General features: G+C 40.8%; 2 protein-coding genes across 6 annotated transcripts in view; one reads left to right on the forward strand and one right to left on the reverse strand.

The window, feature by feature from the left end:
• amacr (alpha-methylacyl-CoA racemase) lies at positions 1–18,383 on the reverse strand. Of its 4 annotated transcripts, none has more exons than XM_058064989.1 (6): positions 18,364–18,383; positions 7,324–7,580; positions 7,094–7,261; positions 4,940–5,100; positions 3,181–3,367; positions 1–3,070 (listed from the first exon to the last, which is right to left on the reverse strand). In XM_058064989.1, the coding sequence occupies exons 2-6, from the start codon at positions 7,568–7,570 to the stop codon at positions 2,661–2,663; spliced, it is 1,173 nt and encodes a 390-aa protein (XP_057920972.1). In that variant the 5' UTR covers positions 7,571–7,580; positions 18,364–18,383; the 3' UTR covers positions 1–2,660. The 4 variants fall into 4 exon arrangements, with proteins under 4 accessions (XP_057920972.1, XP_057920975.1, XP_057920974.1 ...); XM_058064992.1 differs by lacking the exon at positions 18,364–18,383 and adding an exon at positions 7,967–8,183; XM_058064991.1 differs by lacking the exon at positions 18,364–18,383 and adding an exon at positions 8,233–8,284 and having other exon boundaries at positions 2–3,070.
• Positions 14,986–27,267, forward strand: part of LOC131120018 (lysosome membrane protein 2-like) — a 16,673-nt gene continuing 4,391 nt past the window's right edge. Inside the window, exons 1-7 of one of the 2 annotated variants that reach the window (XM_058064988.1) lie at positions 14,986–15,403; positions 20,634–20,791; positions 21,449–21,596; positions 21,672–21,863; positions 21,954–22,045; positions 22,248–22,367; positions 25,030–25,208. In XM_058064988.1, coding sequence (XP_057920971.1) covers positions 15,281–15,403; positions 20,634–20,791; positions 21,449–21,596; positions 21,672–21,863; positions 21,954–22,045; positions 22,248–22,367; positions 25,030–25,208 — 1,012 coding nt within the window. In that variant the 5' untranslated portion in view covers positions 14,986–15,280. The remainder of the gene's footprint in view (positions 15,404–20,633; positions 20,792–21,448; positions 21,597–21,671; positions 21,864–21,953; positions 22,046–22,247; positions 22,368–25,029; positions 25,209–27,267) is intronic. The other variant, XM_058064987.1, reaches the window with a different exon arrangement.

Consider the following 27,267-nt stretch of genomic DNA (forward strand, 5'->3'; position numbering starts at 1 on the left):
CAGACACACATGTTCCATACCGTCACGCAATAAAAGGTCATTGAACTGTTGAAAGGTTAGGCAAAGTAGAAACACTGCGGGTGTCTCTCTTTTGGACCTTCAGAACTCTTAGTCTGTCAATGCCCCATACAGGGGCATAAAGCTCCCAAGGAAGTGAGCCCTGGAAAATGTCTGGAATGGCTCAAAAATGCATCGTAAAACTGTCCTTTGTTATGTCACAGAGGGGCGGACTTCCTTATATGGGTGTGTGTGTAAGCCGGATAGGCGCTCCGCCGTCCCCCAAGCTCTGTGCCTCTATTTACTTGCTAGGAAAGCCACATTTGTTTATAACTTCTAAAGACACCACCATCACCCACAAGTGGTTGGAGCTACGTAGCTGGACTAGCTTTTCCAACATTACTTGGTCATGTGGACTGAGCGAGCAGTAAATAACAATCCATCAGTGTCCTAATTGTGTTTATTTTCTATAAGTCCTGGAGCAAAAGCGCTTGCATACACAGGTTGCTAATAGCCGTTTCACACATTCGGTTAGCAATGCTGTAGAAAACCTAACGCTAAAATTCCAAAGCTACTTACTATTGAGAGACGCCTTGAAGTAACCCCTTTCCTTGAGAAACTTCGGACTGTCCAGTCTCTACTACTGGAACGGATTCTGTATCCAACAGCTGTATGTTAAAAGCCCACATTTAAAAAAGATATATCACCATTTATTCTCAACCTCTATACCGTTTATCAAAGTTAGCGGCACAAACCGGAAGTGTTTCTATGCACAAGGAGTGTGACCAACCGCAGTGGCGTGGGCGTGCCTGGAGGCGGGTGGGTAGAATACATTAAACCGACAGTTTTCACAGTAAACACGAAATCCAAAGAAATACAGCTGAATAGGTGCAGATTCTAGAAGAACTATAAAGCTTTGTGTGCTGGTTATTGCGTGTAGCTGCTCTATAGGAGTCCACAACTCAATACAAATGGCCGAAAAATGAGCATAATAGGTCCCCTTTAAACTGTATCATTAAATGTTATCTTTTATATTGAGCGTATGATAGGGCACGTGTCACACTAATGACACTGTGTGCCTTCTTCTACAGTTATTTGCCTGGAGCGCGGTGAGGTGGAAGTCAGATGTTTGAAGTCATGCTGTGGACATTCCTCACATTATGTGCATGTGCAAAAGACTTAGGGCGCTTATCTGTCGAGTAGTAGTATGTACTGAATGTATTAGCGCACACAGCTAGGAGCGTGTAAGCATGGAATAATGCGTTAAATAAGCTTATGAATTATTATGTCACTTTGCAGACCACAGGGGCAGCCATGTGACCAAACAGGCCATTCCGGTTAAGATTTTCTATTTAGATTTTTCATAGAGCTACTTTTTAAGGTTATGTTTATCTGATTTTTAAATATAGTTATTAAAAATGACTTTCTATGCACTTGACTCCTTGTGTTTGAGTTGTTGGGGGTGAAAAACAATGGTTAGTCACACCCTGAAACGGACATTTTGTTCCTACTTGTTTAGCACAAGCTGATAGGCTCCCATTGTAGTTGGGAGGGCAAGGTGAGTAGCGGTAAGATGCAATGGAGGAGCATGCAAGAGTTGTTGTGGGAAGTATTACTTTTCAAAATGTATTTACAATTTAATTTGGTGTAATGTTGACAATGATACTGTTGGAACTTCCTTCTTTCACTGGTGTGTGTGAGAGTGACAGGGACAAAAGCTCAGACTGACTGAAGGAAAAGTCGTTTGGTAGGATAGTATAAATGTATAAATTCATACATCACAATTATAAGACAAGTCGTCTTTGTTGTCTTATTGTCGTCTCAACGGTATTTTACTGGGCTTGGATGCAGGTGTGAAACCCTACCGTATCATTTTTATGTATTTAACAGTAAATGCCAATATTATCAACATGATCGATAATGCATTCAAAGCTTTAAAGAAGAAAGCTAGCACAGTTATCGTGAAACAATCCCTAAGTAGCACATCTACAGCTTGAGAATGATTTTGATTCATCTTTAACCACTATGGCTTTCTTTCATTTCTTCTTTTGTTAAATAAAAAACTGACAAGCGACTTCTGCACACTGGTTCTCCCGCTAGGACATGCTTTTAATGTATTATTCAAATGCATTCATTATCCTTAACATATGCTACACACAAAAAAAGAAGTTCCACCAATATAAAAATCCCTCAAGACGCTCAGGGAAACCTAATCCCTACATTTTTTTGTCTTTCATGTCTACATTCAATAAATTCAAATCACAGAAGTGAAATAAATGTGGACAACAAAGCAAGCCCTTTAGTCCCCCTCTCCAGTTTAATTAAATATTCCTAATTACATTCAACGGTGAAATGACAACATTTGCTATGTTCAGAGTTGAATTCCCATTTAACAACACAAACCATATTGTATATATTATCTTCTAGTATTAATATGACCATTGCTGCTGGTGTGTTGTTAACGCTCCATTTTACATGCCAAGAAACCAGGCATTATTTACATTTCCATATTGATGGTGTCAAGTTTGCATACATTAAACTGTATTTCCATGGCAACCGCTGCACGAAATGCCAGCTGACGTGGAGTCAACAATTTGTTTCATACTGCTTGTAAAAAGATTCAAGAATAAAAGCTTAATGATCCAATGAATATTTATTTTCCACTACAATTTTGCCATGACAGCATTACCCTCCACAACTCCTACAGCGAGCATCTTCTCTATCTCTGATTTTGGAAACCCATATTCCTCCAGAACCTCCACTGTGTGCTCTCCGATCATCAAGCCAGAGGCGACAGAAGGCTCCGCGGGAGTGCGTGAAAGGATCGGGGCCGGCCGAGGGCTTTCCTGCCCAGTGGAGTCCTTCATGAAGGAACCCCTCTCCTGGTTGTGTGGGTGCAAGCTCACCTGATCAAATGACAACACAGGTGTCACACACGCATCAGTCCCATCAAAAATTCTGGACCAGTCCGCCTGCGTCTTTGAGGCGAAACGCTCAGAGAAGATCCGTCGGAGCTCCGGCCAGTGGTCGAAGTTCATCTGCGGAGGTAGCTGGTCAGCGTCCAATTCCAAACCTTGACAGAAAACAAAATATGCTACATGTACATACGGTTCCTCCAGCCCTGAAGGTGGCAGTAATGAGGTAATAAAAACTCAAGCACGGCGTCTATTTGTGTACACAAACCTTGAAGGAGTTGTTTGTAGAATTGCGGCTCGATGGCGCCCACGGCCACGTACTTGCCGTCAGATGTCAGGTAGGTGTCATAGAAGGGTGCGCCGCTGTCCAGCATGTTCTCCCCACGTGGACGATCCCACATACCAATGCTGTGGGATTTCCAAACGAAGGAGCCCACATAAGCCGCTCCTTCCACCTGTTAACAGTCGGTGTTGGCGGGATGATGCATTGTGTGAACTTATGTGCTATTTGGGTGTATGTAACCATCCATTCATGCTCCATGCCGTTTATCTTCATTAGGGTCATGGCGGGGATGCTGGAGCCCATCCTGACTGTGTGGTCAACATGCTAACAACATGCATATGAGCTATTTTTGCTGTCATCATTATATTTGTAAAAACAAACGTACCAGGTATTAACGTGAACAAATAAACTCAAGAAACAAGGCTGGTGTCAGGGTACGATTTTTCACACTGAGGGAGGGACAGGAAGTAGAACTTTCATTAAAAAAATAATTTAAGTTGCTTACACAAAAGGCTAACACATGTTATGTTTTTATTTTACCCATAAATGAACCGAACAATATATGATAATGTGGTACTGTCATCATCATATATCAGGGTGTCTAAAGTGTTGCCTGGGGGCCATTTGTGGCACATTCTAAAAATTTTATTAATCCAAAAAATGACCAAAAAGGTTTAAAAAGTATGGGTGAATTTGAAATATTATGATTATCAAGTAAAAAAAATTATGTGAAAATTTTAAATTCTACAAGATAAAGTGTTAATATCACAAGGAAATTTTTTTTATGAAAATTAAAGTTGAAAAATGTTACTTTCTAAAGTCATCACACTATATGAAATGAAAAAAACAAAAAATACAAATGTAATTAAATTATCAGAATAAAGTCTGGGAATAAAGTCAGAACATCAAAAAAGTAAATGTTGAAAAATTTGGGGAACAAAATATTAGAAATGGAAAAAAAATGGGTAACCATTTATACTAATAATACACTCGAGAATTGTCTGATATTTTTTCCCATGAGTGTAGATTGGGTCAATTAGTGGACCACCACAACACCAAGGAAGGAGGAGGGGTGGCTATAAACATGGCCCCCGCTGATGCTTTTTCTCGGGAAAATGAGACATCATGTCAAACCACTCCATCTCAGCACTCATCAAAAGGTGATGGCCAACCGCTGGATGAAAATGGCAGCAATTACACGGTTCCTGAGTGATGCAGAACGTCAGTTCAAAACTTTGACTTATCTGGTAAAGCCAAGGTCACACCCCGCATGTTTTTTGGGGGTGGCAAGAGCAGGGAGGGAGTCAACCATGGTTACGCAAGATGTAAGTACATATGTGACCCTTGCAAAATCGAGCATGAAACATTTTTCAACTGGTCTTTTTATTTACCTGAGAATCAGCTCACTACTTAATTAATCATTCATTACGTTCAATTAAAAAGTCAACATTGAATGACTGCTGCCGAGCAAGATAGGACATTCTACTAATTGTATAGCCACTCTTTAAATCTCCGTACTAACACTGTGTGTGGGCAATGAGATTTTTTTTAATCCCAACTGAGAAAAGAAGGAAGTATAATGATAATGCAAGAAGGCAGCTGTCACTCAAGGTGCCCATCAAATTTTTCTTACAGTCAGTCCTCTATTTCTCCCACTATGACACTGAACAAATATCAAATGTGTCCTCCTGTATATTGATGTGTGAGGGAAATAACTGTGACACACCACAGCATGCGTACTCACCATACTCGCATCAATGATCTGTCCTTTCCCCGACTTTGTCCGCTCCAGCAGCGCCATGACGATACCAAGGGCACACGTCAGCCCGCCGCCCGCAAAGTCCGCTAAGATATTCAGTGGAGCATAAGGCTTCTCTCCGCTGCGACCCAAACGGGATAAAAGGCCTGCGGTGGCAAGGACATGTCAAAAACATGATGACAACTCTAACCGCTCATCATACTTCAAATAGCTACAGGCCATCTTGAGGAGTTAATTTGAAAAAAAAAACACATCAAGAGGTTGCCTACAGCCATAGCTGTTAGCAGCAATGTTTTTTAACCCAACACAAGTACGAGACCTGGGTGATTTTTTTGCTTTTGTAGACCACACTTTCAAAAATGCTGCATACAACACATGTGTTCATTCCACCACAGGAGATCTGTTGTGTTACATATCGTGTTTTCTGGACTATAAGTCGTTCCGGAGTCGCACAAGGCCAAAAATGCATAATTAGGTAGAAAAAAACATTCATAAGTCGCACTGGAGTACAGTTCGCATTTTTGCGGGTAATTTATTTTCCAAACTACTTGACCAAAACAGACATTATGTCCTCTTGGAAGGCAAGTTCTAACATTAATAAAAGAATAGAAACAGGCTGAATAGGTGTAAGATATGCTAACACAATGCTTATTCAACTACACAAAAAATAAACATGAACAGAAAAGGTGTCCAGTGTTTATGTAACATAAACAGTTTTTTCATTTATAAGTCGCTCTGGAGTATAAGTCACAGGAACAGCCAACCTATGAAAAAAAGTGCGACTTATAGTCCGAAAAATACGGTATATCGGTATCGGCTGATAGCGCTATTGGAAATTCTGAGTTGGACAATATCGGCATTTTGGTTGTTGGCAAAAAAGCCAATATCTGAGATCCCTCATTTTTAACACCATCCCTTTTTTCCCAATTGAGTACAATAATGGAAATATTGCCATAATAATGATAATAATAATAGCATCTCTATAAAGTACAGTGACTGTACCATAATGGTTGGAGTTCAGGAGAACCAGCTAACAAATATATTGGGATTATTTATAGATTGTCATTTATGAATGACTGCAGCTGCTACTTTCTCTTTGCTAGCACAAAAGAATCAATCGATACCCAGCACAATAAGAAAGTCCAAGGAACACACTGAAGATGTAAAAAAAGAGGCGTGTACTGATTCACACAAGTCGAGACATCCTTTGGACAATTGCCAGGTCATCAGTTCAAACAATTGCACAAAAGTACACGTTGTTTGGATATGTCACTGGAACACATTAATCATTCATCACGTATGGCATTGCCAAAATAATATTTAATCACACTCCAATGTAGCCTACCCCTAAGGTGCAACATTTGTCAACTATTAAATGACTGAAGGAACAGGAAATAGGTAAAGTTTAATCCAGACACAGACAGGATTTGTCCAACACAGCATGAACTTCATTAGCATAGTACATTTTAGAATCACAAGTGGTAATTACAGTATATTTATATTTATTGACGTTGTTTTGATATGTTACATTGGAATAGTTATATAATAGGAATTATAGCCGTCCCTTGTTTGTAGCTGTTAATTGGTTCCAGACCAATTCATGGTGTCCTGCTGGTGTTTTTTTTTTATCGTAACTTGTTACAAAAAATAGACATTTTGCGTGCAGCATGCAGTAATTTACTGCAACCAGCAGTGATACTCCTGGTTCAGTCTCAACCAGTTGGTGGAGAAGAACATCATGATGGCAGCTCTAATCTTTAATTGTTCTCAAAACAAGTTTCTTACTGTTCTGCCATATAACATTTTATTTAAACATTACTGTCATTTGTTTATTGGAAAACCAACAAGCTCACAATGAGTCTCCTTCAAGGCAACCCACAATGCTGTTTTTTTAGCAGATCTGATAAGAAGAATAGAGCTTTGTACAGTATCTATCTGACCTTCTACATAGCAATCTCACCAGATATTAATGTGGGGCCTTATCACATGTTCTCACAAGATCCAGCTACCCTTTCCCCAAACTGAGCAGCCTGTTTCTTGGTCAATTTGGGCTTTGTACTACTTTTTGATAAGTCACACTGTTCACTTATATTATCATTATAATATGAGCTGTTGGTGTGCGAGTGAGCGTGTTAGTACCTGACATGGCCAGGTAGTTGATGTCATGGCCGGCTGCAGAGGCGTACATTCCACTTTGTCCATATCCGGTCAGCCGAGCGTAAACCAAACCAGGATTTTCTTTCAGTAGCTCCTGAGGACCAAGACCAAGCTTCTCCATCACACCTATAAGCGCCAAAAACATACAAACTGCATTTTTAATTTGCATTTTCTGTAAACATTCACAGTACTGAGTCAGTGGTCTGACCAACCTTTACGGTAAGGCTCCAGGACGACATCCGACTGGACACAGAGCTTCCGGAGCAGGGCAACGCCCTCTGAAGTTTTCAGGTTGATGGCCACCGATCTTTTTCCTCGGGCCTGCGTGTCCAACGAGGTGCCGACCTTAGTCCGGTCCACACGGATCACCTTGGCTCCGAAGTCTGCAAGGATCATTCCACAGAAAGGTGCTGGAGCCAGGCCCGCCAGTTCAATGACTCGTATCCCGGCTAGCGCCATGTTGAAAGAACTATAAGATAGAGGGTAAATATAAATTAAATGCAAAATGTGGGTTATGAATTAGCATAATTTTCAATTATTTGTTTTTTTTATTAGGGATTTTTAATAGAGATTAATTATGCCTCAAAGGAATTGATTGATTTCAAAATCAAGTAAAAAAAAATATTGTTATTCAACAATTGTACTGATTTAGAACAACCCAGGATGATACCCGTGACGGTTCAGCTATCTCTGATTCAGCATTTGAAAATACAATCCCTGTAAACTCCGCATTATACGTTACAACCATTATGTCGAATATCAGACAACATTCATGAAAACTTCCGTGCCCTGAACGCACCACGGCTAAAAACAAAGCTAGCTTCTTGCTGCATGTAGCACCGCGAGTTAGCTTACTGTGTTGACTCTTGAAGCGCGAAACGAAGAACAAAAGAGCCCGCAAAAGCCCAAACAAGTATGTACAGGACTTTGGAAAATGGTCAACTTTGTGACACTGATATGATAACTTCTAAGTACGAGTAGCTACAAAGTCCAAAGTGACATGCAGACGTCATCCGAAGAAGAACTACCGGTGACATTTGGGTCCACACACACACACAAGCTAACAACTAGATCCACCATTCCAAAAAAAAAGACCTTATGGTAAATTATAAACGTCTTACCCAAAGTGCAGCCTAGCGTTTAGTGGACATTGATCACGTGACAATGAAATTACGGAAGTAGTTGAGTTACCCGGATGTTTGTACCACGCTTTATATCAAAATAAATGTAGATTTTTGTAAATTGTCTCGTGATGGAGAACAATAGATATCAAGTGTTATAATTACTTACATTTACACGAATGAAGTTGTACATTTATGAGAAAAATCATTACTTGTAAAAAGAATTACTCTAGAGTACAGTATACAACATTTCTACAGTATTGTCACTTGAGAAGATATAATCAAATACTTATTTTATGGGAGACTGCATGTGAATGTGACACTCAAGATGTTGCGTGTACATTATTTTACTAATTAGTAATTATATTGATCAACATTTAACATGAGTGTGAAACAACAGCAGATATGGAGTCTGAGACTGCATATTTCCAATCTGGAAATGTTCCAATGTTCCAATCTGGAAATGTTCCAATGTTCCAATGTGCCTTCATGATGTCTGAAAGGATTTAATTAAGTGGAAGTGCAAGTTTTTATCACCCTCAGGCTGGAAAGGCCATGGTAAGAGCTCAAGTAATAATAATAACTACACGGTCAGGTAATGGACAGAAAGGAGTGTTTGCGGAGTGGAAAAAAACCTCTGCTGCCCTCTGTTGGTCTGTCTACTGGTACTACAATTGTTGGGACAAGCATTAAATGTGTGTAAATGTGAAAGACAAGCATGAATCTGCAAAGGAACGTGCTAAAAGATGAGTACTAGGGCTGTGTGTGCCATATCTCCATAATACAGTACAGTATTACTGCAACTTTGTGGCTTATTTCGAGGCTACACCGTCCATATTTCATGTAATTTTTTCACTTAATTTGTTTTAATTTTATTTCTTGCTCTTTGGACACACCTGCTTTTCTTTAAAGCTTCCTTCATTGTGACCAAACAATGGTCATTGAAGAGAGAAGGGGAGTGTTATTACATCTGGTACGAATAGATGCACGACAAGAGTCATTTTTATGCTAACTATTGATCTGAAATTGTACAGAGTAAAAGCATATTTCAGAGTCAAAGTGCATGCTGAGGAAGGAAAATACAACGAATCAACTGCCTACTACCTGTTCAATACACTGCAGCGCCACAGGCTGCTGTGTGATTTACAGGAAAATAAATGACAGGGAGCTGGGAAAGATGGCCGAAATATGATAGTTTCCCAGAAAACGGGAGAGTTGACAGGTGTGAGCCTAAATGGAATCTTGTTTAAAATTATGCACAGCATGTCTTGGGTTGACACACGATGCATGAAAGTAATGACACAGTGCAGGTCAGTGTTTGGACGCTTATTACTGTGCAAACACACAAATCCAATTACTGCTGCTTCATGACAACGTGGACTTTGGACAATAGGGGAAAAGCAAATTATAACACACACACACACGTACAGACAGTAAAGCCACTGTTAGTTCATTTTCGTGAAAGGGGAATCAAATCTATCTGATTGTGTTTGGAATCCAATTGCATGCTGCACTAGTCCATGTATGATGGTATGCTGGCATAACAGCTGTGTAAAAGAAAGGGAGTATCAGGGTGTGGGATTATCCTAACAGTATCCTGACAAAAAAGCTTTGGCAAAGAGTGAGAACACGTTTTGTTCGGAAATTAGGAATGACTCCCACAGGAGGAGATTCTAACAATGTGAGGGAACTCTCTCGCATGACCTTTCCTGTCAATGCCTTGCAAACACGACCCACAACACACAAGGTCTTCCAAACCTGACAGACAGGTTGGATAATATGAAATTCTATCCTTTATGTTGGCGTTATACCAATCAGACTCATTATTTGCCCGGAATACACTCATTACAACGCCAAAGGGGGAGGAAAACCATTGCAGAAAAGGACGTCACTGACTCCTTTCACTGGATGTGCAAAAGAAGCCAAAACCCTGGGAAGGTTTGTGAATGAATCATTAAAATTAAGCTTTAAAACAAAGAACTAGTAGCGCCTCACTGAAAAAATATTATGAGGAAAAAAATTATAATATAAGCCCAAGGAGAAAGCAACAGGGGAAAAAAAGATTTATGAATTTGCATTACAGAATAACAAATAACAAAATGAACACTCGACAAAAATGTGTCATACTCAGTGGCGTCATTAGGCCTATTTTAGGGGGGCTTAAATGTTCTTAAGCGCCCCTAAATAATTTGATATTTTTTTTATTGATTTTTTTCTTTTTTTAAATAGATTTTTTATTTTTTTGTACAAAAAAAATCTCTGACAAATTTCATATAACAGAGCAAAAGTAGGCTAATAAGCAAGCCAATAAGTAGGCTAATACTAGCCTACTACTACTACTAGTAGTAGTAGTAATAATCAGAAGAAGAAGAATGATGATAGTAATAATAATAATTAATAATATAATTATGATTTTTTAAATTGATTTTTTTAAATCTTTAATCAGTAATCAAATTTTATATAATAGGGCAAAATCAGGCTAATAAGCAAGCCAATAATAATAGTATTAGTATTAGTAATAGTAATAATCAGAAGAAGAAGAAGAATGATTGTAATAATAATAGGCTAATTAATAATATAATAATGATTATTATATCATTGATCACTGTCCACTGGACAGAATGGTTGCAGAGCTTGAGCAGCGTTTTTTCAGTGTGTGTACTTGTACTTGTGTAAATTTAATGGTGGCCTAAAACAATTGAGTATCTCTACTAAATCTGTCCAAAAGTGGGAAAGTTATATCCCGGTTCTTGTTTCTTATTTGTTTTTTGGATGTTTTTGATTTTTTTGACACTACTTACTCACACTTGAGCAATTGCAGTCCCACTGGAGAGGGGGGGGTCTTTTTTCCACAAGAAAGACCAGTTGCATATTCTATATATTTTTAGATTTCAACAGTATTTGCGCACACAGCCATGAGCTACCGCGTTTGCTATATTCTTTGCTATTTTTTGCCACTCTTATCAGCAGTAACGTTACGACATTACCAGACACCGACTTGACTTCTGTTATTGTTTGGATCTGACGCGGAACAATCGGTCATACATGAACTGAGCGTGCTTAATTGGAAATGCAGACAGCTTTTGAACAATGGAACCAGCTGTGATGTTGTCATGGTGGCATGAGGCCAAAGATCTGCTAAGTAAAAGTATCGGCAAGTATGATACTGATGCTTTAGCTTCAGCCTTTCAGTGGGTGTGGAATGTTGTGTTGCACCAATGCTTCCTATCCAACATCCTCAAACTGCGTGGTACTAAAAACACTGGGAAGTGCGATAAACATAAAGCGTGTAGCCAAGGACATGATACATCCTGTGCAGCCACAGGGATCCCAGACAAAGGAGACGTAGGGAAAACACCCCAAAAGACTGGGACAACACAGATTGTCCAGTTTACATCCAAAATATTGAGGTTCTTGCACAACTACTTTGCAAAAAAAACACTTCACAAAAAACCACGATAAACAATTTCTGAGTGGAATACATGGCGTCGCGTTTCACATCCTCGGCCTTGGGAAGACTTTCCATACACTGCTACGGATTGATAAGAAGGAAAAAGTTGGAAGCGAAGGGTTACTAAAAAGAGATAAAGAAACATTTTAGAGGATGTTTTGGCTGGCAGCCTCGTCTGCTATGGCACGATTGTCAAGAGGATCAGCAGAACGTGAGAAATCTTGAAAGAGACAACAATACGGACGCTTAAGAAGCAAGCTTTGATGTCATTGGACATTACACAAACATCAGTTGGCGGGTCAGTAGCATCACAGCATTTGATATCCCCTGGAGATTAAAGAATCCCATGGTCCCAAACGTTACAGACTTTAGCATTTAGCTCCAAACACAGCTGCATCTAAATATAGCATTTTTTTTGTTGATGGAAGACCTTTTTTCCCATGACACACTGTTATTATTGTGGTTGTACTTTGATATACAATGTATTTTTTCACCCTGCGATTGGCTGGCGACCAGTTCAGTCCAGGGCGTACCCCACCTCTCTCCAAAAGACAGCTGGGATAGGCTCCATCAAACCCAAGACCCTATTGAAGATTAGCGGCATTGAAAATGAACGTTTGGATGGAGGTTGTTCATTCATGTTCATTCAAAATAGCTCAGCGTGGTTTTTAATCAGCGGACGTCTAAAGACAACAACTGAGCAAGAACAAAGGTCAACATATTTCTCCTAAATTAGATTTTGGAGAAGTGATAAAGCGGATACAGTACATCAGTTCCCTGCCCATGCATGCAAAAAATGAGATGAATGACATCCCTAATGAGTAGCATGCAGAGAGTCATATATAAAAAAGTGCTATAACGACGTGGCGACTCGTTTGTTGTCCCACGCTATAAATTACTCAACTTGAAAACCAAAAATGTGTGGGACTCTCCTCGTGCCTCCTACGCCATTATTTGTGCAAAAGAAACATGACATGACTGACTCTGCTTTGACAAATGTACTCGGAGTCGGACTGTTTACCATGGTGAAAAAAAATAGCAGGGGCACCAACTGCTTCCCTCGGCCACATAAAGTTGTACTAGTATGTTTTTCTTTGTTGTACCGCAATTATTGATAGCTTGTCAACCCATTGGAAGTCGCAGGAGGTCATTACTCAGTGGAATAGTCTACCTCATGGCATTATCTTACAAAGAATGCTAAACTAATCACACACAAAATAGCTAGGAAATATACAACAAATATAATATACTAGAAATACAAGTTTAAAATAACCTTTTCCCATTTGGTCCAAGCAAGGCATTTCATTTGGTTATTGCTGTTGGGGAGCTGCAATGATATCAGCCTCCATCTTGGCTCTTCTGGTGGACTGCAGCACCTCGGCAACCATCCATCCATTTTGTATGTCGCTTTTCCTCCAATGAAATGCTTTGCTTGGACGAAATACATAATGGGAAAACGTTAAAATGTAGTTTGTTTGTTTTTTAACTCATATTATTCATTCATTCATTTTATACCGCTTATCCTCAGGAGGGTCGTGGGGGTACTGGAGCCTATCCCAGCTGTCTTCGGGCGAGAGGCAGGGTACAGGGCCAATCACAGGGCGCATATAGACAAACAACCATTCACACTCACATTCATACCTATGGACAATTTGGAGTCGCCAATTAACCTAGCATGTTTTTGGAATGTGGGAGAAAACCGGAGAAAACCCACGCACGGAGAGAAAATGCAAAGTCCACACAGAGGTGGCCCAGGGTGGGATTGAACTCCGGTCTCCTAGCTGTGAGGCCTGCGTGCTAACCACTCGACCGCCGTGCAGCCCTTAACTCGTATTAGTACTTCTACATTTGTTCTTGCCAGACTGTTATATTGAGTAATGGCTTCCTGTTTAAACTGCTTTATATTTTTGTCATGTTATTAGATCCTTGTAATGTTCCGAACTTATTCTCGTAAGTTAAGAATGTGGTTCTCGGAAGTCAATAATGAGGTTAACAGGCCGGCTCACATACATTCTGTTTATGTATATCACCCGCTTGTAGTCTCCAGTTCGCTCTTTCGTGGACTATCGCCGCCGATACAATGCAAACAACAGGGAGCTAGGGGGGGACAAAGTAAAACAATGGATAGATTTCCTCTAGACTATTTTTAAAAAATGAGGACATCAGAAGAAAAAGCACAGTGGGGCTGTTTGCATTTGGGCTCAGTCATTAGCAGCGTTATTTGCATTGTTAAAACCAACAGCACCGTCGTACTAAGATGGTAATTAAGTCGTACAATGACGAGAAAAAGTCGTAATGTAACAAGAATAAGGTGGGGAAATCACAATAATGAAGTCGTAATGTGACAAGAATAAAGTCGTAATGTGCAGACAATTAATTTGTAATACGGTATGATAAGAATAAAGTCTTAAAAAGTACACGCTTGTTGTATACAGCATTTTTAAAAATATCGGTTTTTATGATTGGGAAAAAATCTGATACCAATATCAACCGATATTAACTATTAATATCAGGCCTAGTCCTAGTCCTAACAATATGACTTTATTTTCCTAGTATTATCATTTTTGTTGTTGTCAATGAGGCCCTAATCCTACTTTTTTATTTCGCAAATGTTCTTTTTATACCTAAATTGTGCAATGTTGTACTGAAACAAACCCGACACGGCGCGCTAGTGGTTAGCGTGCAGACTTCACAGTGAGGAGACCAGGGTTCAATTCCACCCTCGGGCATCTGTGTGTGGCGTTTGCATGTACTCCGGTTTCCTCCCACATTCCAAAAACGTGCTAGGTTAATTGGCCACTCCAAATTGTCCATAGGTATGAATGTGAGTGTGAATGGTTGTTTGTCTATATGTGCCCTGTGATTGGCTGGCGACCGGTCCAGGGTGTACCCCGCCTCTCGCCGAAGACAACTGGGATAGGCTCCAGCACCCCCGTGACCCTCGTGAGGAAAAAGCGGTAGAAAATGAAACTTTTTGTTGTTGTCAATGAGGCCCTAATCCTATTTTTTTTATTTTGCAAATGTTCTTTTTATACCTTAATTGTGCAATGTTGTACTGAAACAAGCATAGGAGGACACTGCTGGACTTTTCAAAGTGAACTTAAAGTGTCTTCCTGTTGTAGTATTGGTCAACACAAGCCTCTCTTACTCCTATTTGGGTTGGGGAGTTGTGCTGGGAAAGGAATGGAGGGGGTTCCTTGGAATCAACGCTGTGTGAAGCCGCGGCGCGCCCACAAGCCGTGCGCGATCCCGCCTCTTAACTCGGCCAATGAGAGCTCGCCTCAGGCGCGCACGCTAGCTTCGAACCGCCATAAATACCCGTCCGCTGACTTTTATTGTACCCGCTTTTAAGGTCCCGCTTTAGGACGTTTAGTCAAAGCTTGATGTCCCCTGCGTGGTGATTTATTAACTACGAGTAAACAGTAGCTCGTTAGTTACTTTCTTTTGGGAGTTGCTGTGCAAACTTTTTCAACTACTTAAAAAAAACGTGGTGACGGGGGAGGAGGAGAAGAACAACTCAAGAGGAACACTTTGACAAACTTCTGACGCCTTCAAGCCGGTGGCGGTTTCTCGCTTGTTCCGCCAGCACCTGCTAGCATGACGCGGAGGTCGTGTGCTATTTACACAGTGGGGGTCATCTGCGCCACCCTGCTCATCGTGGGCATCGGTCTGATTGTGTCCCAGGCTTTCCGCACTCTGATGCACAACCGTCTCAAAAAGGTAAAATGGGCGGGGGTGGGGATGACACTTCGCATGAATTGCATTGCACTGCCTCGTCTTTGCGCCACTTCCGCTGTGAATACGAAGCTTTGTGCAAAGTGGATGACAGCGGTCGCTGACAATGGTGGTATTGTGTGTGAAACACTTGAAGAATAATAAGCAGAAACACGGAATACTGGAGTCAATGAGCTACAAATCTCTTGTAACTGCCTGCAAACTTCAATGTGTATCATACACTTCCTGCTAAAATGCATGCATTATCATTATTCACAGGGAAATCATATGAATTGACTGGAATATGAACAAAAATTAAGAAAAAAATAAATGGAATTGACTCATCAAAGTTGTTTTTCAGCTAACATATTTTGATAGCAAATTTTGGAGTTCCCCACAGCCCTGATGAACAAGCATCAGCACTTTCCTTTCCTCTCAGAATATTTTATTTTAGTAAACAATGGAGGAGTTCTGTATCTTGACTAAAAAAAAAGATCCAGATGCAGCTGATTATTCCTACTGCCTTATCATTATGCCCTTGAGGTGGTTCAAAGCCATTCCATGTCCAGGAATAAGTGAGGGGGAGCCGGGCCACCACTGCTCGTTTGTGGTATTGGTTGGTATTTTTAACACGTCACATAAAAACAAAACACACAGTTAGCACTCGTCGTATCGGCACCTTGCAAACTACTCGTAGTCTTACGTTACGTTTTGTTGAGAGACACTCAAAAACAGATGTACGGATGTGAATCTTTAAAAATCCACTTTAAAATGTTGAAACTATTTAGTTATTTCCTCGTATGCTGGCAGCAAAGTGTACAACATCACTTTTTAATTCATTTATATTTGTAACTACAACATCGTCGTGGTCCCATGAAAACCCTATTATATATGACAAGAATGACAATATATTTGTAATATAAGAAAAAAAAATCGTTAGGTTGTAATGTGACGAGACAAAAGTCATGATATGGTGAGAACAAAGTCGTAACGTGGCCAGAACACATTCGTAGTGTAACAAGTATAGTCGTAATAAAGTCATAATGTGTCAAAAGTCGTAATAAGGCAAGATTAATTTTAACATATGAAAACGGGGGTTCAGAAACGGAGGTTTCATTGGACTTCCGTTGTTTGTTACGCTTTATTATTAGTGTGTTTCTGTTAGGTTGGAGCAAAACTGTTACAGAAGTTGACTAAGTAAACTGTTGGTTCCTTTACCAAAGGTGTGGACTGGAGTCATGTGACTTGGGCTCTGATCAGACTTCACAGTCACAATTTTGACATTATCATCAAAGACAATTTTGATGACTTTGGAATGGACTTGACAAAATCATCAAAGACCCAAGTCACGATTTTGATGACTTTGGACTGGATGTGACAATATCATCAAAGACCCAAGTCACAATTTTGATGACTATGGACTGGACGTGACGATATCATCAAAGATTTGAGTTACAATTTTAATGACTTTGGACTGAACTTGACAATATCATCAAAGATTTGAGTTACAATTTTGATGACTTTGGACTGAACTTGACAATATCATCAAAGATTTGAGTTACAATTTTAATGACTTTGGCCTGAACTTGACAATATAATCAGAGATTTGAGTTACAATTTTAATGACTTTGGACTGAACTTGACAATATCATCAAAGATTTGAGTTACAATTTTAATGACCTTGGCCTGAACTTGACAATATAATCAGAGATTTGAGTTACAATTTTAATGACTTTGGACTGAACTTGACAATATCATCAAAGACCTGAGTCATAATTTTAATGACTTTGGACGTGACGATATCATCAAAGATTTGAGTTACAATTTTAATGACTTTGGACTGAACTTGACAATATCATCAAAGATTTGAGTTACAATTTTAATGACTTTGGACTGAACTTGACAATATCATCAAAGATTTGAGTTACAATTTTAATAACTTTGGACTGAACTTGACAATACCATCAAAAACTTGCAAAGCGACTTGGACTTTGACATCAATGACTTGGGACTTGACTTGGACTTGGATTGAATGCATATATTAACATCGAATCGGGTTACGAAGAAATAACAAAGGTGTGGGTCTTATTTTAAAAATGAAACAATTGATTGTATTTGTCACATTTAATAGAATGTTACATTATTAAAATCATATTTTATTTGGTAAACATTAAACAGTGCTGATGACTTGTAAGGACTCAAAGCCTGTGACTTCAGATTTGACTCGACCTGTCTTGACTTGAGACTAGACATGGACTTGCACATCTTTACTTGAGACATGAGATTAAATACTTCAGACTTGCAAAACACTCTCCCACGCCTCTGCCCTTTACACTTTTCCTTTCAGTAGAAAGACGTAGGATGATGTAGACTGGTCTATGGGAAACTTTTTCATGTTCCATTATCAGGGTTTGTTGTATAGCCCAGACAGATTTCCTTTAGAATGGCATATTAAACCAAACATTAGAACAAGTACTGATTCTGATCTCTACAGCTCCGGCACGTTTCGCCCTGGAGCTTCAAAGGGTCATAAGGGTGGAAAAGGCCAGTGGGCTGGCACTCAGAAATGCATATGTGTTGTGTTTTAGGTGAGCCACTCGGTTTACCGAAATAGGCTGTGGGTATGATTGTCAAAACTTGTCAAGAATGCGTACACTCCTTTTAATATTTCTGCTGCTACTAAGATCCCAATTGAAATACTAGGAAGGTTCTGACTTCATGGTTGTGGAGTTTTGGCCTTGCGCCTTCCGATTCTTATAAATTTCATGCATGCTAAGACAGTGAAATAGGACACCGCCCAGGATGCTTCGGTGACACACTGCTTTGTCAATGAATCTTGAGCACATACGCATGCAGTGTTGAAAAAATCAGTTTCCATTTCATCGACTAGCGATGATGCATATTGTCTGTTTGGGTATTTGGCGTGGCAGCAATCCTGGTTGTATGATTTATTTCTGGCGCCTTACCCCACTCGTAGTGTGAAGGCTCTCATTCCAACAGCAACCTTCTTGAGCGCTAAGCCTCTTGCACTTCGCTAGTGTTATTGGCTAGCCACTTGATCCTTGATAGGATATTAGAAGTTTCACATAAGAGAGACTTGCAATACTGTACCATAATAATGCTTTGAAAAATGTAATAACTGGAGGAACATACTTCAAAGTTATGATGGAATCTGGGCTTGTTTGTATGTTTGTAAAAGCCATCAATCTATTTTATGAAACCAAGTACTGACAACCTTCGATAGTTATGTTGATGGCAATGAAGATTTTTTTGGATGAATTGAGTGTGATCAAAATGAAGTTGGGCTGCAACTAATGATTATTTTCTTAGCCTGTCGTTTCGATTAATCGGGTAAATGGTTAGGCCCTAGACCAGGGTTGGGCAAACTTTTTGACTCACGGGCTGCAGTCAGTTATCAAAATTGTCCGGGGGCCAGACTATATATTTGATACATGCCAACTGTTTTATGTTTACGGTCCACCTGGAATTATTTATCCATAAGTGTCATACATTCTGTTCCTTTTTTTCCAGGAGCACTTAAAACATCAGACCCCATCAAATAACGAAATATAATAAAAAAAAAAAAATTGTAATTTTTTTTTTGTTTTTTCATACTAAAGAGTATGTGAACATCCCTGAAAGTCATGTTGTCAGGTTTTATTAAAGGTTTCATTAAAGGTTTAAATACTTTGGAAGCAACTGGCGGGCCGCATGTAGTTTGCCCACCCCTGCCCTAGACCTTGGGTGTCAAACTCGGGCCATGCAGGGCCGAGACACTGCAGGTTTTCCTTCCAGCCGGTCGATTTGAATGATAAACACCTCCTTCAATTTCAGGGAAGGAGGTCATCAGTGAAATCACCTGCTGGAGAAACTGGTTGAGAGAGAAAACCTGCAGTGTCTCGGCCCTCCATTGACACACGTGCCCTAGATGGAACAAATCAATAGAAACCAAACACAAACTTAGTGCTTTGGAATGTATTCGCCATGAGACAAAAGGCCATTCAAGGTCTTAACACTCCAAAGGGTTTACCCCCTGTGACCCTCATACTATGGAATCATTTGTTTGAGGCTTGGAAACATCTAAAAATAACAATTCACTAAACATTAAACAAACATACATTATGTTCTATTGTTTTTCAGCGGATTTAAAGAATATCCTCTGGGTGTGCGTTATTCAAGCCCGTGTTTTTGTCCGTCTCTACATCAAAGTAGTAGTAGTGGCAGCAGCGCGCCTATTTGTGTATTCACCTGCTACATGTGTTTTCAATTGGGGAGTGGCGGAGATGAGAGGCTTGCTCTGTTCCTGTTTTCCATGCAGTATTTCATGTGGCATGCTGGGAGGGCGGCCATATTGAATTGTGCACCAAGCACCAAAGAACAACAGAAGAAAAGAGCACAGTCTCTCCCCTACTCAATCCAAGGTGACAGCTTTATTGTCCTTGTCCACTTTGCAAACGTCTTGTCTGTGGACAAGTAGAACAGAAGCTAGAGGAGGCGGGTGCTCGGGAACGCTGGGACGCTTTGGTTGGTGCGTTCTGCTTTTTGGGGGTTAATTTATGTCGAGGTGATACTTTGAACAAAACTGACACAATTAGGCCAACCTGAGATTTCCTTCTCATGTGTTATTAGAGGACGAACTAATCCCCTCACCCCCTCTGATCTTCCCTCGGTCCCCATGTTTTCCAATTCCTCAAAAGATCCCCGCAGTGAATCGAGGCATCCACAAGCAGGACGCATTCTGTGGCGGGAACGCCGTGAAAAACTGAGCGAGAGAGCTCAGCTCCGGGGCTGCTTTGTGGTGCCAGGGCCTCATGTAGCTCAGTCCTGTGGAATGTGGCCCAGATCATTAAGGTTGCCGTCCTGCGCAACCATTGGGCGTCCGGCCTTATGGCTCACATGATCTGTCAGTTACTCTCCCCGAGTACCCGTTGTCCGTGGCAACCGTTGACAATGGAACTATGGAAGGGTCTCCCCTAATACCATTCATGTGCACGGTCAATGCTCTTGTCGGACAGCGGCACCCCTCCGCAGCCCCCCTAAGATGTTTTTGTTCTCTGGGCTGTTTTTGTTAGGGACAGACTGGTGAGACTCCGCCATGTGGACACTTCTTTACTAGAAATGGCTCAATCAGTTATATACCGTAATTTCAAGCACTTGTCTACTTAGCGTTCACATATTTCTTGAATTAGAACGTTTGTATGATCTACATTCAACTTGTCTCATGGTGTCTCAACAGGAGATTGTTCTGGTGGAGGGCAGCCGCGTGTTTGAGGCATGGAAGAGGCCACCTCCTCCTGTCTACATGGAGTTCTTCTTCTTCAATGTGACCAATGTGGATGAATTCCTTACCGGGGCCAAGCCAGTGGTCAAACAGGTTGGGCCTTACACTTACAGGTGGGGGCCAAGAATCGTTCATTTATTTGTTGTTTCATTATGCTCATTCTGTTAAGAGTCAGTCGGTGAGCTGGAGCCTACCCCAGCTAACTACTACTAACCACATATTACACTGTTCTGCTCAAGGTTCGAGATTTCGAATCTAATCTTCTGGATTAATGAAGAATTAATGTCATGTTCATGCAGGCTGCACGGCGGTCGAGTGGTTAGCTCACAAACCTCACAGCTAGGAGACCCGAGTTCAATTCCACCCTCGGCCATCTCTGTGTGGAGTTTGTATGTTCTCCCCGTGCATGCGTGGGTTTTCTCCCCCATTCCAAAAACATGCTAGGTTAATTGGCGACTCCAAATTGTCCATAGGTATGAATGTGAGTGTGAATGGTTGTTTGTCTATATGTGCCCTGTGATTGGCTGGCAACCAGTCCAGGGTGTACCCTGCCTCTCGCCCGAAAACAGCTGGGATAGGTTCCAGCACCCCCTCAACCCTCATGTTGGCCGAGTGTAGCTTATAAAATGGTATCAGTCACAGCAGCACAGAACTGCAGTTTTTCAAACTGTTACCTTTTAATGTCAGTTCAGTGTTAGCACTTCAAAGACTACCGTACATGCTGTTTTTTCCGCGTCATGAAACGATAATGTCTTTGTGTGTCTACGAAGGGAGTACAGGTACAAGGACAACGTGACCATGGTGGACGATGGCAAAATGGTGTCTGCGTACAACACAAAAAGCTTTGTTTTCCTAAGAGACAAATCTGTGGGGGACCCATTGTTTGATAACATCACCACCGTCAACATACCCGCTTGGGTGAGTGGAAAAAACGTGCTAGCATGACTTCTGTCTGAAGCGTCCTTTTTCCAACGCTACCTTGTCCTGCGTTAGGCGGTGATGAACAAGGTGAAAGGGAGCTTCTTTAAGGCCTCCATGGTGTCCATCTGGATGAACTCCATCGGGAGCGGCCTTTTCACCACTCGCACTGTGGATGAACTGTTGTGGGGCTACGAGGACCCCCTGCTGACCCGCATTGCTCCGAGCAACCCTGAAGTTGAGACCACCTTCGGCCTGATGTACAAGGCATGGGCAGCTTTAACACCCAAAATGATTTTGGTCCCAAAAAGGAACACAAAGTTACAAATTGAATGTTTTTTTTTTGTTTTATTTTAGAAAAATGGAAGCAATGACGGGGAATTTGTCTTCCACACCGGGGTGCAGAACTACTTGGATTACGGCCGAGTGGAAACATGGAAAGGTCAAAGGTAGCACAAGCTCCCTTCCTTTTGTCACGGAGGGTGCTGAAACGTCAGAGTACTGTTCGGATGTGCTTTATCGCATCCTCTCACAAGTGCCCTCTCAGATATTTATCATCAAACATTTGGCTGTAATTTTGTGTCATTGAGATGGAAAGGATAATAAGTAGAGTCGGCGGCGTCGTGTTTAATCACTGAAATGTTTTTGCAGGCAAGTCAACTTCTGGAACTCCAACCAAAGCAACAGTATCAACGGATCGGATGGAAGTGCTTTCCATCCCCTGCTGGAAAAAGATGAACGCATTCACATCTTCACCCCAGACCTTTGCAGGTATTCAACGCTCTTGCTGAGTATAAATGTAGAAGACTTTCGATTTGTGTTACCAAAAGACTCGTCATGATTAAAGCCCCACAAAAAAAATCAGGAAAGTGTCTTGGGCTTGGGTGGAGGTTTGAGATGCGCATGGGATGAAAGAAAACCATTATGCCTGTTTGAAGTAATATCTAAACATTTTTCTCCAAAAATCTTGGCAAGATCCTTTTAGGAACTGATTCTGGTGAAATGCAACAAGGGTCATAATGAGTACAGAAAATATGTTCATGTTGGCAGGGTTGCATTTTGGTTGCTTGTATTACGAATGAGGGGGCACCATAACACACACATCGCTAGCTACTGGCCTGGCATGCACATTACAGCTTGCTTGTTGTGACGAGATTGTGGAGTACCGTATTTTCCTGACTATAAGTCGCTCCGGAGTCGCACAAGGCCAAAAATGCATAATTAGGTAGAAAAAAACATACATAAGTCGCACAGGAGTATAAGTCGCATTTTTTGCGGGTAATTTATTTTACAAACTACTTGACCAAAACAGACATTAGGTCCTCTTGGAAGGCAAGTTCTAACATTAATAAAAGAATTGAGAACAGGCTGAATAGGTGTAAGATATGCTAACACAATGCTTATTCAGCTACACAAAAAATAAACATGAACAGAAAAGGTGTCCAGTATTTATGTAACAAACAGTTTTTTCATTTATAAGTCGCTCTGGAGTATAAGTCGCAGGAACAGCCAACCTATGAAAAAAAGTGCGACTTATAGTCCGGAAAAAACGGTAATTGTGCCCTCGAGTGCCCTGAAGTGTTCTTATGATAATACGCACCTCTAATTTAGGCTATAACCTTGACCTAAAAAGGATTTTCGTTGTGTGTGGAAAGAATCTGTTGGCGTAGCCCCGTTCTGCCTTTGACCCAGTCTGGGCGCGTGTCGTAAAGCCCTCGTCCCACATGTTTACAAAACACTTTCACCCACTTACTAAATGCATTGTGGCTTCATGCAGGAGGGACGTGTTATTTGGACTAAAGGGGAAGTCTGCCTCCCTTGTTTCCTGTCTTTTTTAACTTCATGTGAAGAGGAAATGATTAAAGCAGTTTTGCACAAGCGCATCTGTGGCTTTGGGCTGTTGATTATGTCTAAAAACATTTAGCAGAATGTCATCTGGAAGTGATTTACAAGGGTGAAAAAATACAGTATATAAATAAAAAAAAAGGAACGACGGGTCCCTTCCGTGACCCTTTGACCCTCTTATCGACAGCTGAGCCACAAAACCATCAAGATGTTGACGAATTGCACACAGGTGCCACCGACTTGCCGAGTTCATGAATGTTGTTACTCATGTAAATGACCTGATGTGCTTTGCCTTTGTTCGTTAAAGTTTCTACAAAGTCAAATCTGAATCCAAATGCTCTTCCAGCGTACACGCCTTCAGGCTTTTTTACTCTCAAAAGGTCAAGGGAAAGGTCGATACAGTATTGTTGCACGATTGGTGGCCAGTTGGCAAACACTGTATGGACTCTTTTGTTCAAACTGAGAAACCATTAGGATTCCCTGGGAGGGACAGGACTTGGATAGAAGAATGGACTGTTCACTGTACAGTAACTCTCTCAGGAGTCATAATAACTTGCATGGGATCCTTCATGTCTCAGATAATAAAGTATACATGCAAAGCTGCTTCATAGGTAGGGGTGTCCAAAGTACGGCCCGGGGCCATTTGCTGTTATTTTCATGGCCCGCAGCAAATTATAAAAATATAATTTAAAAACCAAATTAAACTATTAAAAATCAGCAAATCTAAATGAAAAAAAATATGAGGAAACATTACATTATTTTAGTAGCATGAAATTTTAATATTTAGTCGGATTACTATGAGAAACAAAACAACAAATAAAGATACAATTTTTGGAAATGTAGGTTGTGGAAAAAGTTGTACTGTGACAAGAATAAAGTAAAAATATTATGGGGGTAATGTCATAATTACAAGAAGAACAAGAAGAAAGACAAAAAAATATTATGAGAAAAATAATATAATTTTAGTAGCATATAGTTGAATATAAAACACTTCTACCTCTTCAATACCACCTTCCTTCACTTCACTAACCCACTGTGGAGCCCAAAAAAGGTTTCAAGTGGCAGCATTTGATAAAAAAGTAAAAAAACACTATTCAAGAAATAACTCATGGCAAAACAGGAAGGTGGTGTCCGTGTCTTTGGGTACAGTCACATGTTCAGTGAAGGTAAAAGTAACCTTAAATGTTCATTTATCTCCTTCATTTGTCATTCATATACATTTAGAATTGTTTATGCACTTTAAGCTATAAAAACTTGTTATTTGTTGAATTTTTGAGAGTCTGCCGCTGATGACATCATGACTTCCAGTTCTGGTTGCCATTTTGTCCGCAAGGGGGGGATGCTAATAGGGATGATTTGTGAGAAAAATGCATTTAAGATCCACGCCGTATGTACTCAAACTGGTAAATGTACGCAAAATGAGGCAAAATTTGGACGTTAACCGAAAAACACGGGGGTGAACGCTAACTGAGGTTCCACTGTATTTGTTAGCCTGTAGAATCCCACACATTAACTTTCCACCATAAATGGAGACGTGAATTTATCAAGCCTATCATTTGTTCAGAAAGGTGCTTCTACTCTTGTGCAGGTCTATCTACATGGACTTTGAGAAAGACGTGGAGGTGAAAGGAATCCCGGCATACCGCTTCACGCCACCTCGCTCCGTCCTGGCTAGCAAAGAGGAGAACCCAGCCAATGAGGGTTTCTGTGTGAGCCCACAGGAGTGCCTGGGAACGGGCCTCCTGAAAGTCAGTCCATGTCGGAAAGGTAAACAACAGTTTCTCACTGTGAACTTCTCAAGGAGCCTCAAATGCTGTTATTGTAGTCTTACGTTTCCAAACAATGCGTCGTTCTACAGAATGAATGCCCCAGTTTTCATATGATTTGGTTGTAGAGGAGAATTTTCGCCAACAACAATTTTTAACAATTTTGCATAAAAGTACTGTATCATTTCGTGGAATGGAGTTCCCAAACACAGCAAGTCTTCAATATAAAGTAAAGTGATTTTTAAATGTATTACTTTGCATTCTTTTCTGCATTTTTCTGAAATGTTTCAAAGGGCTGACATTCAAATTTGCTTGGTGTTGGAACATATGCGCCGCTGTAATGGTGAAATTCGGGCGGGTATCTATGCAGGGGCTTATCTAAGTTAGGATTGTTTAGCCTCGACAAAGGAAAGCGCTCTGCCGAGTGTCATGCCGTCCACCCGACTTCCCCCGCCAGCACGATAACTGATAACCTATAAAGGTTTTCCTCTGATACCGGCAAGAAGACTGCTAATACACGGACTGGCTCCTGGATATCAACCCTACATCACCGACAAACAATTCTTTTAGTCCTGTTAGTAGCTGCAGGATGACTGCTTCTGTTGCCCAACTCTCTTCTTAAGCGGTTGACATAAAACACATTCACCACAAATGCTGCAAGATTGGGAAAGGTCAGTGTAGTTGCGTAATCAGGATTGCTCATACATATTTCCTGAATGCCAAAACACAGATAATGTTATGAGCTGTGAGCTCATGAGCTTATGAGACTATTTAGGAAACATTATAAATATTAGCATATTAAGTTGTGTCCAAAGCCACGTTTACATGAGGAGTTTTTCTCTTTCCGAATGGAATCTTTCCGAAAGCAATGGTATGCATGGAAAGGAATATTCCAATCGCATGTCCACATGCGCCGCTATAATCAACCAGAATAGTCAATGGGGCATGTGCAGTAAAGCCTAAACACATCACGTGATACCGACTTCTTCGAGTTTTTCTTTCACTTGTTGGAATAACTCCGTATTGCTAGTTTTTATTTCGTCTAGTCTTGAAATTTAGTTTGGATCAAAAACAAACGTTCCGCAGCAGTCCAGTGCCGATTGCTCACCTCCATTTTTTTTTTTAAATAGAAGAACGTCTCGAGCTGCATGTTACGTCATATATCAGCATTCGCTGAAAGAACGCACCCGGGAACAGGAAAAGATAAAGTTCAATCTTGCTAATATTTTATAATTAAGCTCGGCACATGTTTTATATAGATATGTATTTTCTTTTTTAATAAAACTGGACTTGTGAATGGCGTATAGAAGGGTTTAGATTCTGTTCCACAGATGGCGGTAATGCACACGAAAGCTGCTTGCCAACCGTCAATAAACAACAGAAGAAGAAAAACACCACGAAGAACACACCCTGACAACTTTCCGATTGAGCGGGTACAAGATACCTCAATCGGATTGGGGAAAGGAATATTCCACCCCCGTGAATCCGATTACATATTCATTCGGATTGGCACTTTTCTTTCGGAATGAGGTGTATACAAAGGTTACATTCTTTCCGTTTGAGCAAATAACCCGAATGGAATTGGAATATTTGGGTCCATGTATACATAGTTATTGATACATTTTTTTTGGCCCACTATCATTGGTCACTTCTTATCAGCTTGTGCAGGTGTCTTTGCGTACATATAAATATTTTCAAAGGGTAATGATTTGGGTCAGGTGTTAGGAAACAGTCATTAAAGTCTACCAGCACACTGTGTGCGCTAAAGTGACCTTGTTGGTTGTTGCCCCAGAGACTGCAGGGGTTGTTTTTGTCTGACGGCTGTTGCCGATCACAGGAGCAGGAAAACGGTCACCCCTGCCCCACTTCATGAACACTTGGCTCTACCGCCGGCCGACACATGTGCTTGTTGTTGTCGTGCACCGTGCACGTTTGAAAGTAGTGCAGAGCAATTTACCGGTGGAACGCTGTGCTGTGTCTCAGCTTGACACAGGTCTTATGGGCTGTATTGTACGGATGCCGTGTCTCCCGTGGACAATAAGTGGAAGGAACCGAGCAGG

This window comes from Doryrhamphus excisus, chromosome 2, assembly GCF_030265055.1.
Source record: "Doryrhamphus excisus isolate RoL2022-K1 chromosome 2, RoL_Dexc_1.0, whole genome shotgun sequence".
NCBI lineage: Eukaryota > Metazoa > Chordata > Actinopteri > Syngnathiformes > Syngnathidae > Doryrhamphus > Doryrhamphus excisus.

Coding starts and splice junctions, on each gene's coding strand:
- amacr (XM_058064989.1), bottom strand. CDS start 7,570: ATGGCGCTAGCCGGGATACGAGTCATTGAACTGGCGGGCCTGGCTCCA. Junction 5,101..7,093: donor CAACTACCTGGCCATGTCAG/GTACTAACACGC, acceptor TTGCCACCGCAG/GCCTTTTATCCCGTTTGGGT. Junction 3,368..4,939: donor AGATCATTGATGCGAGTATG/GTGAGTACGCAT, acceptor GACTGTTAACAG/GTGGAAGGAGCGGCTTATGT.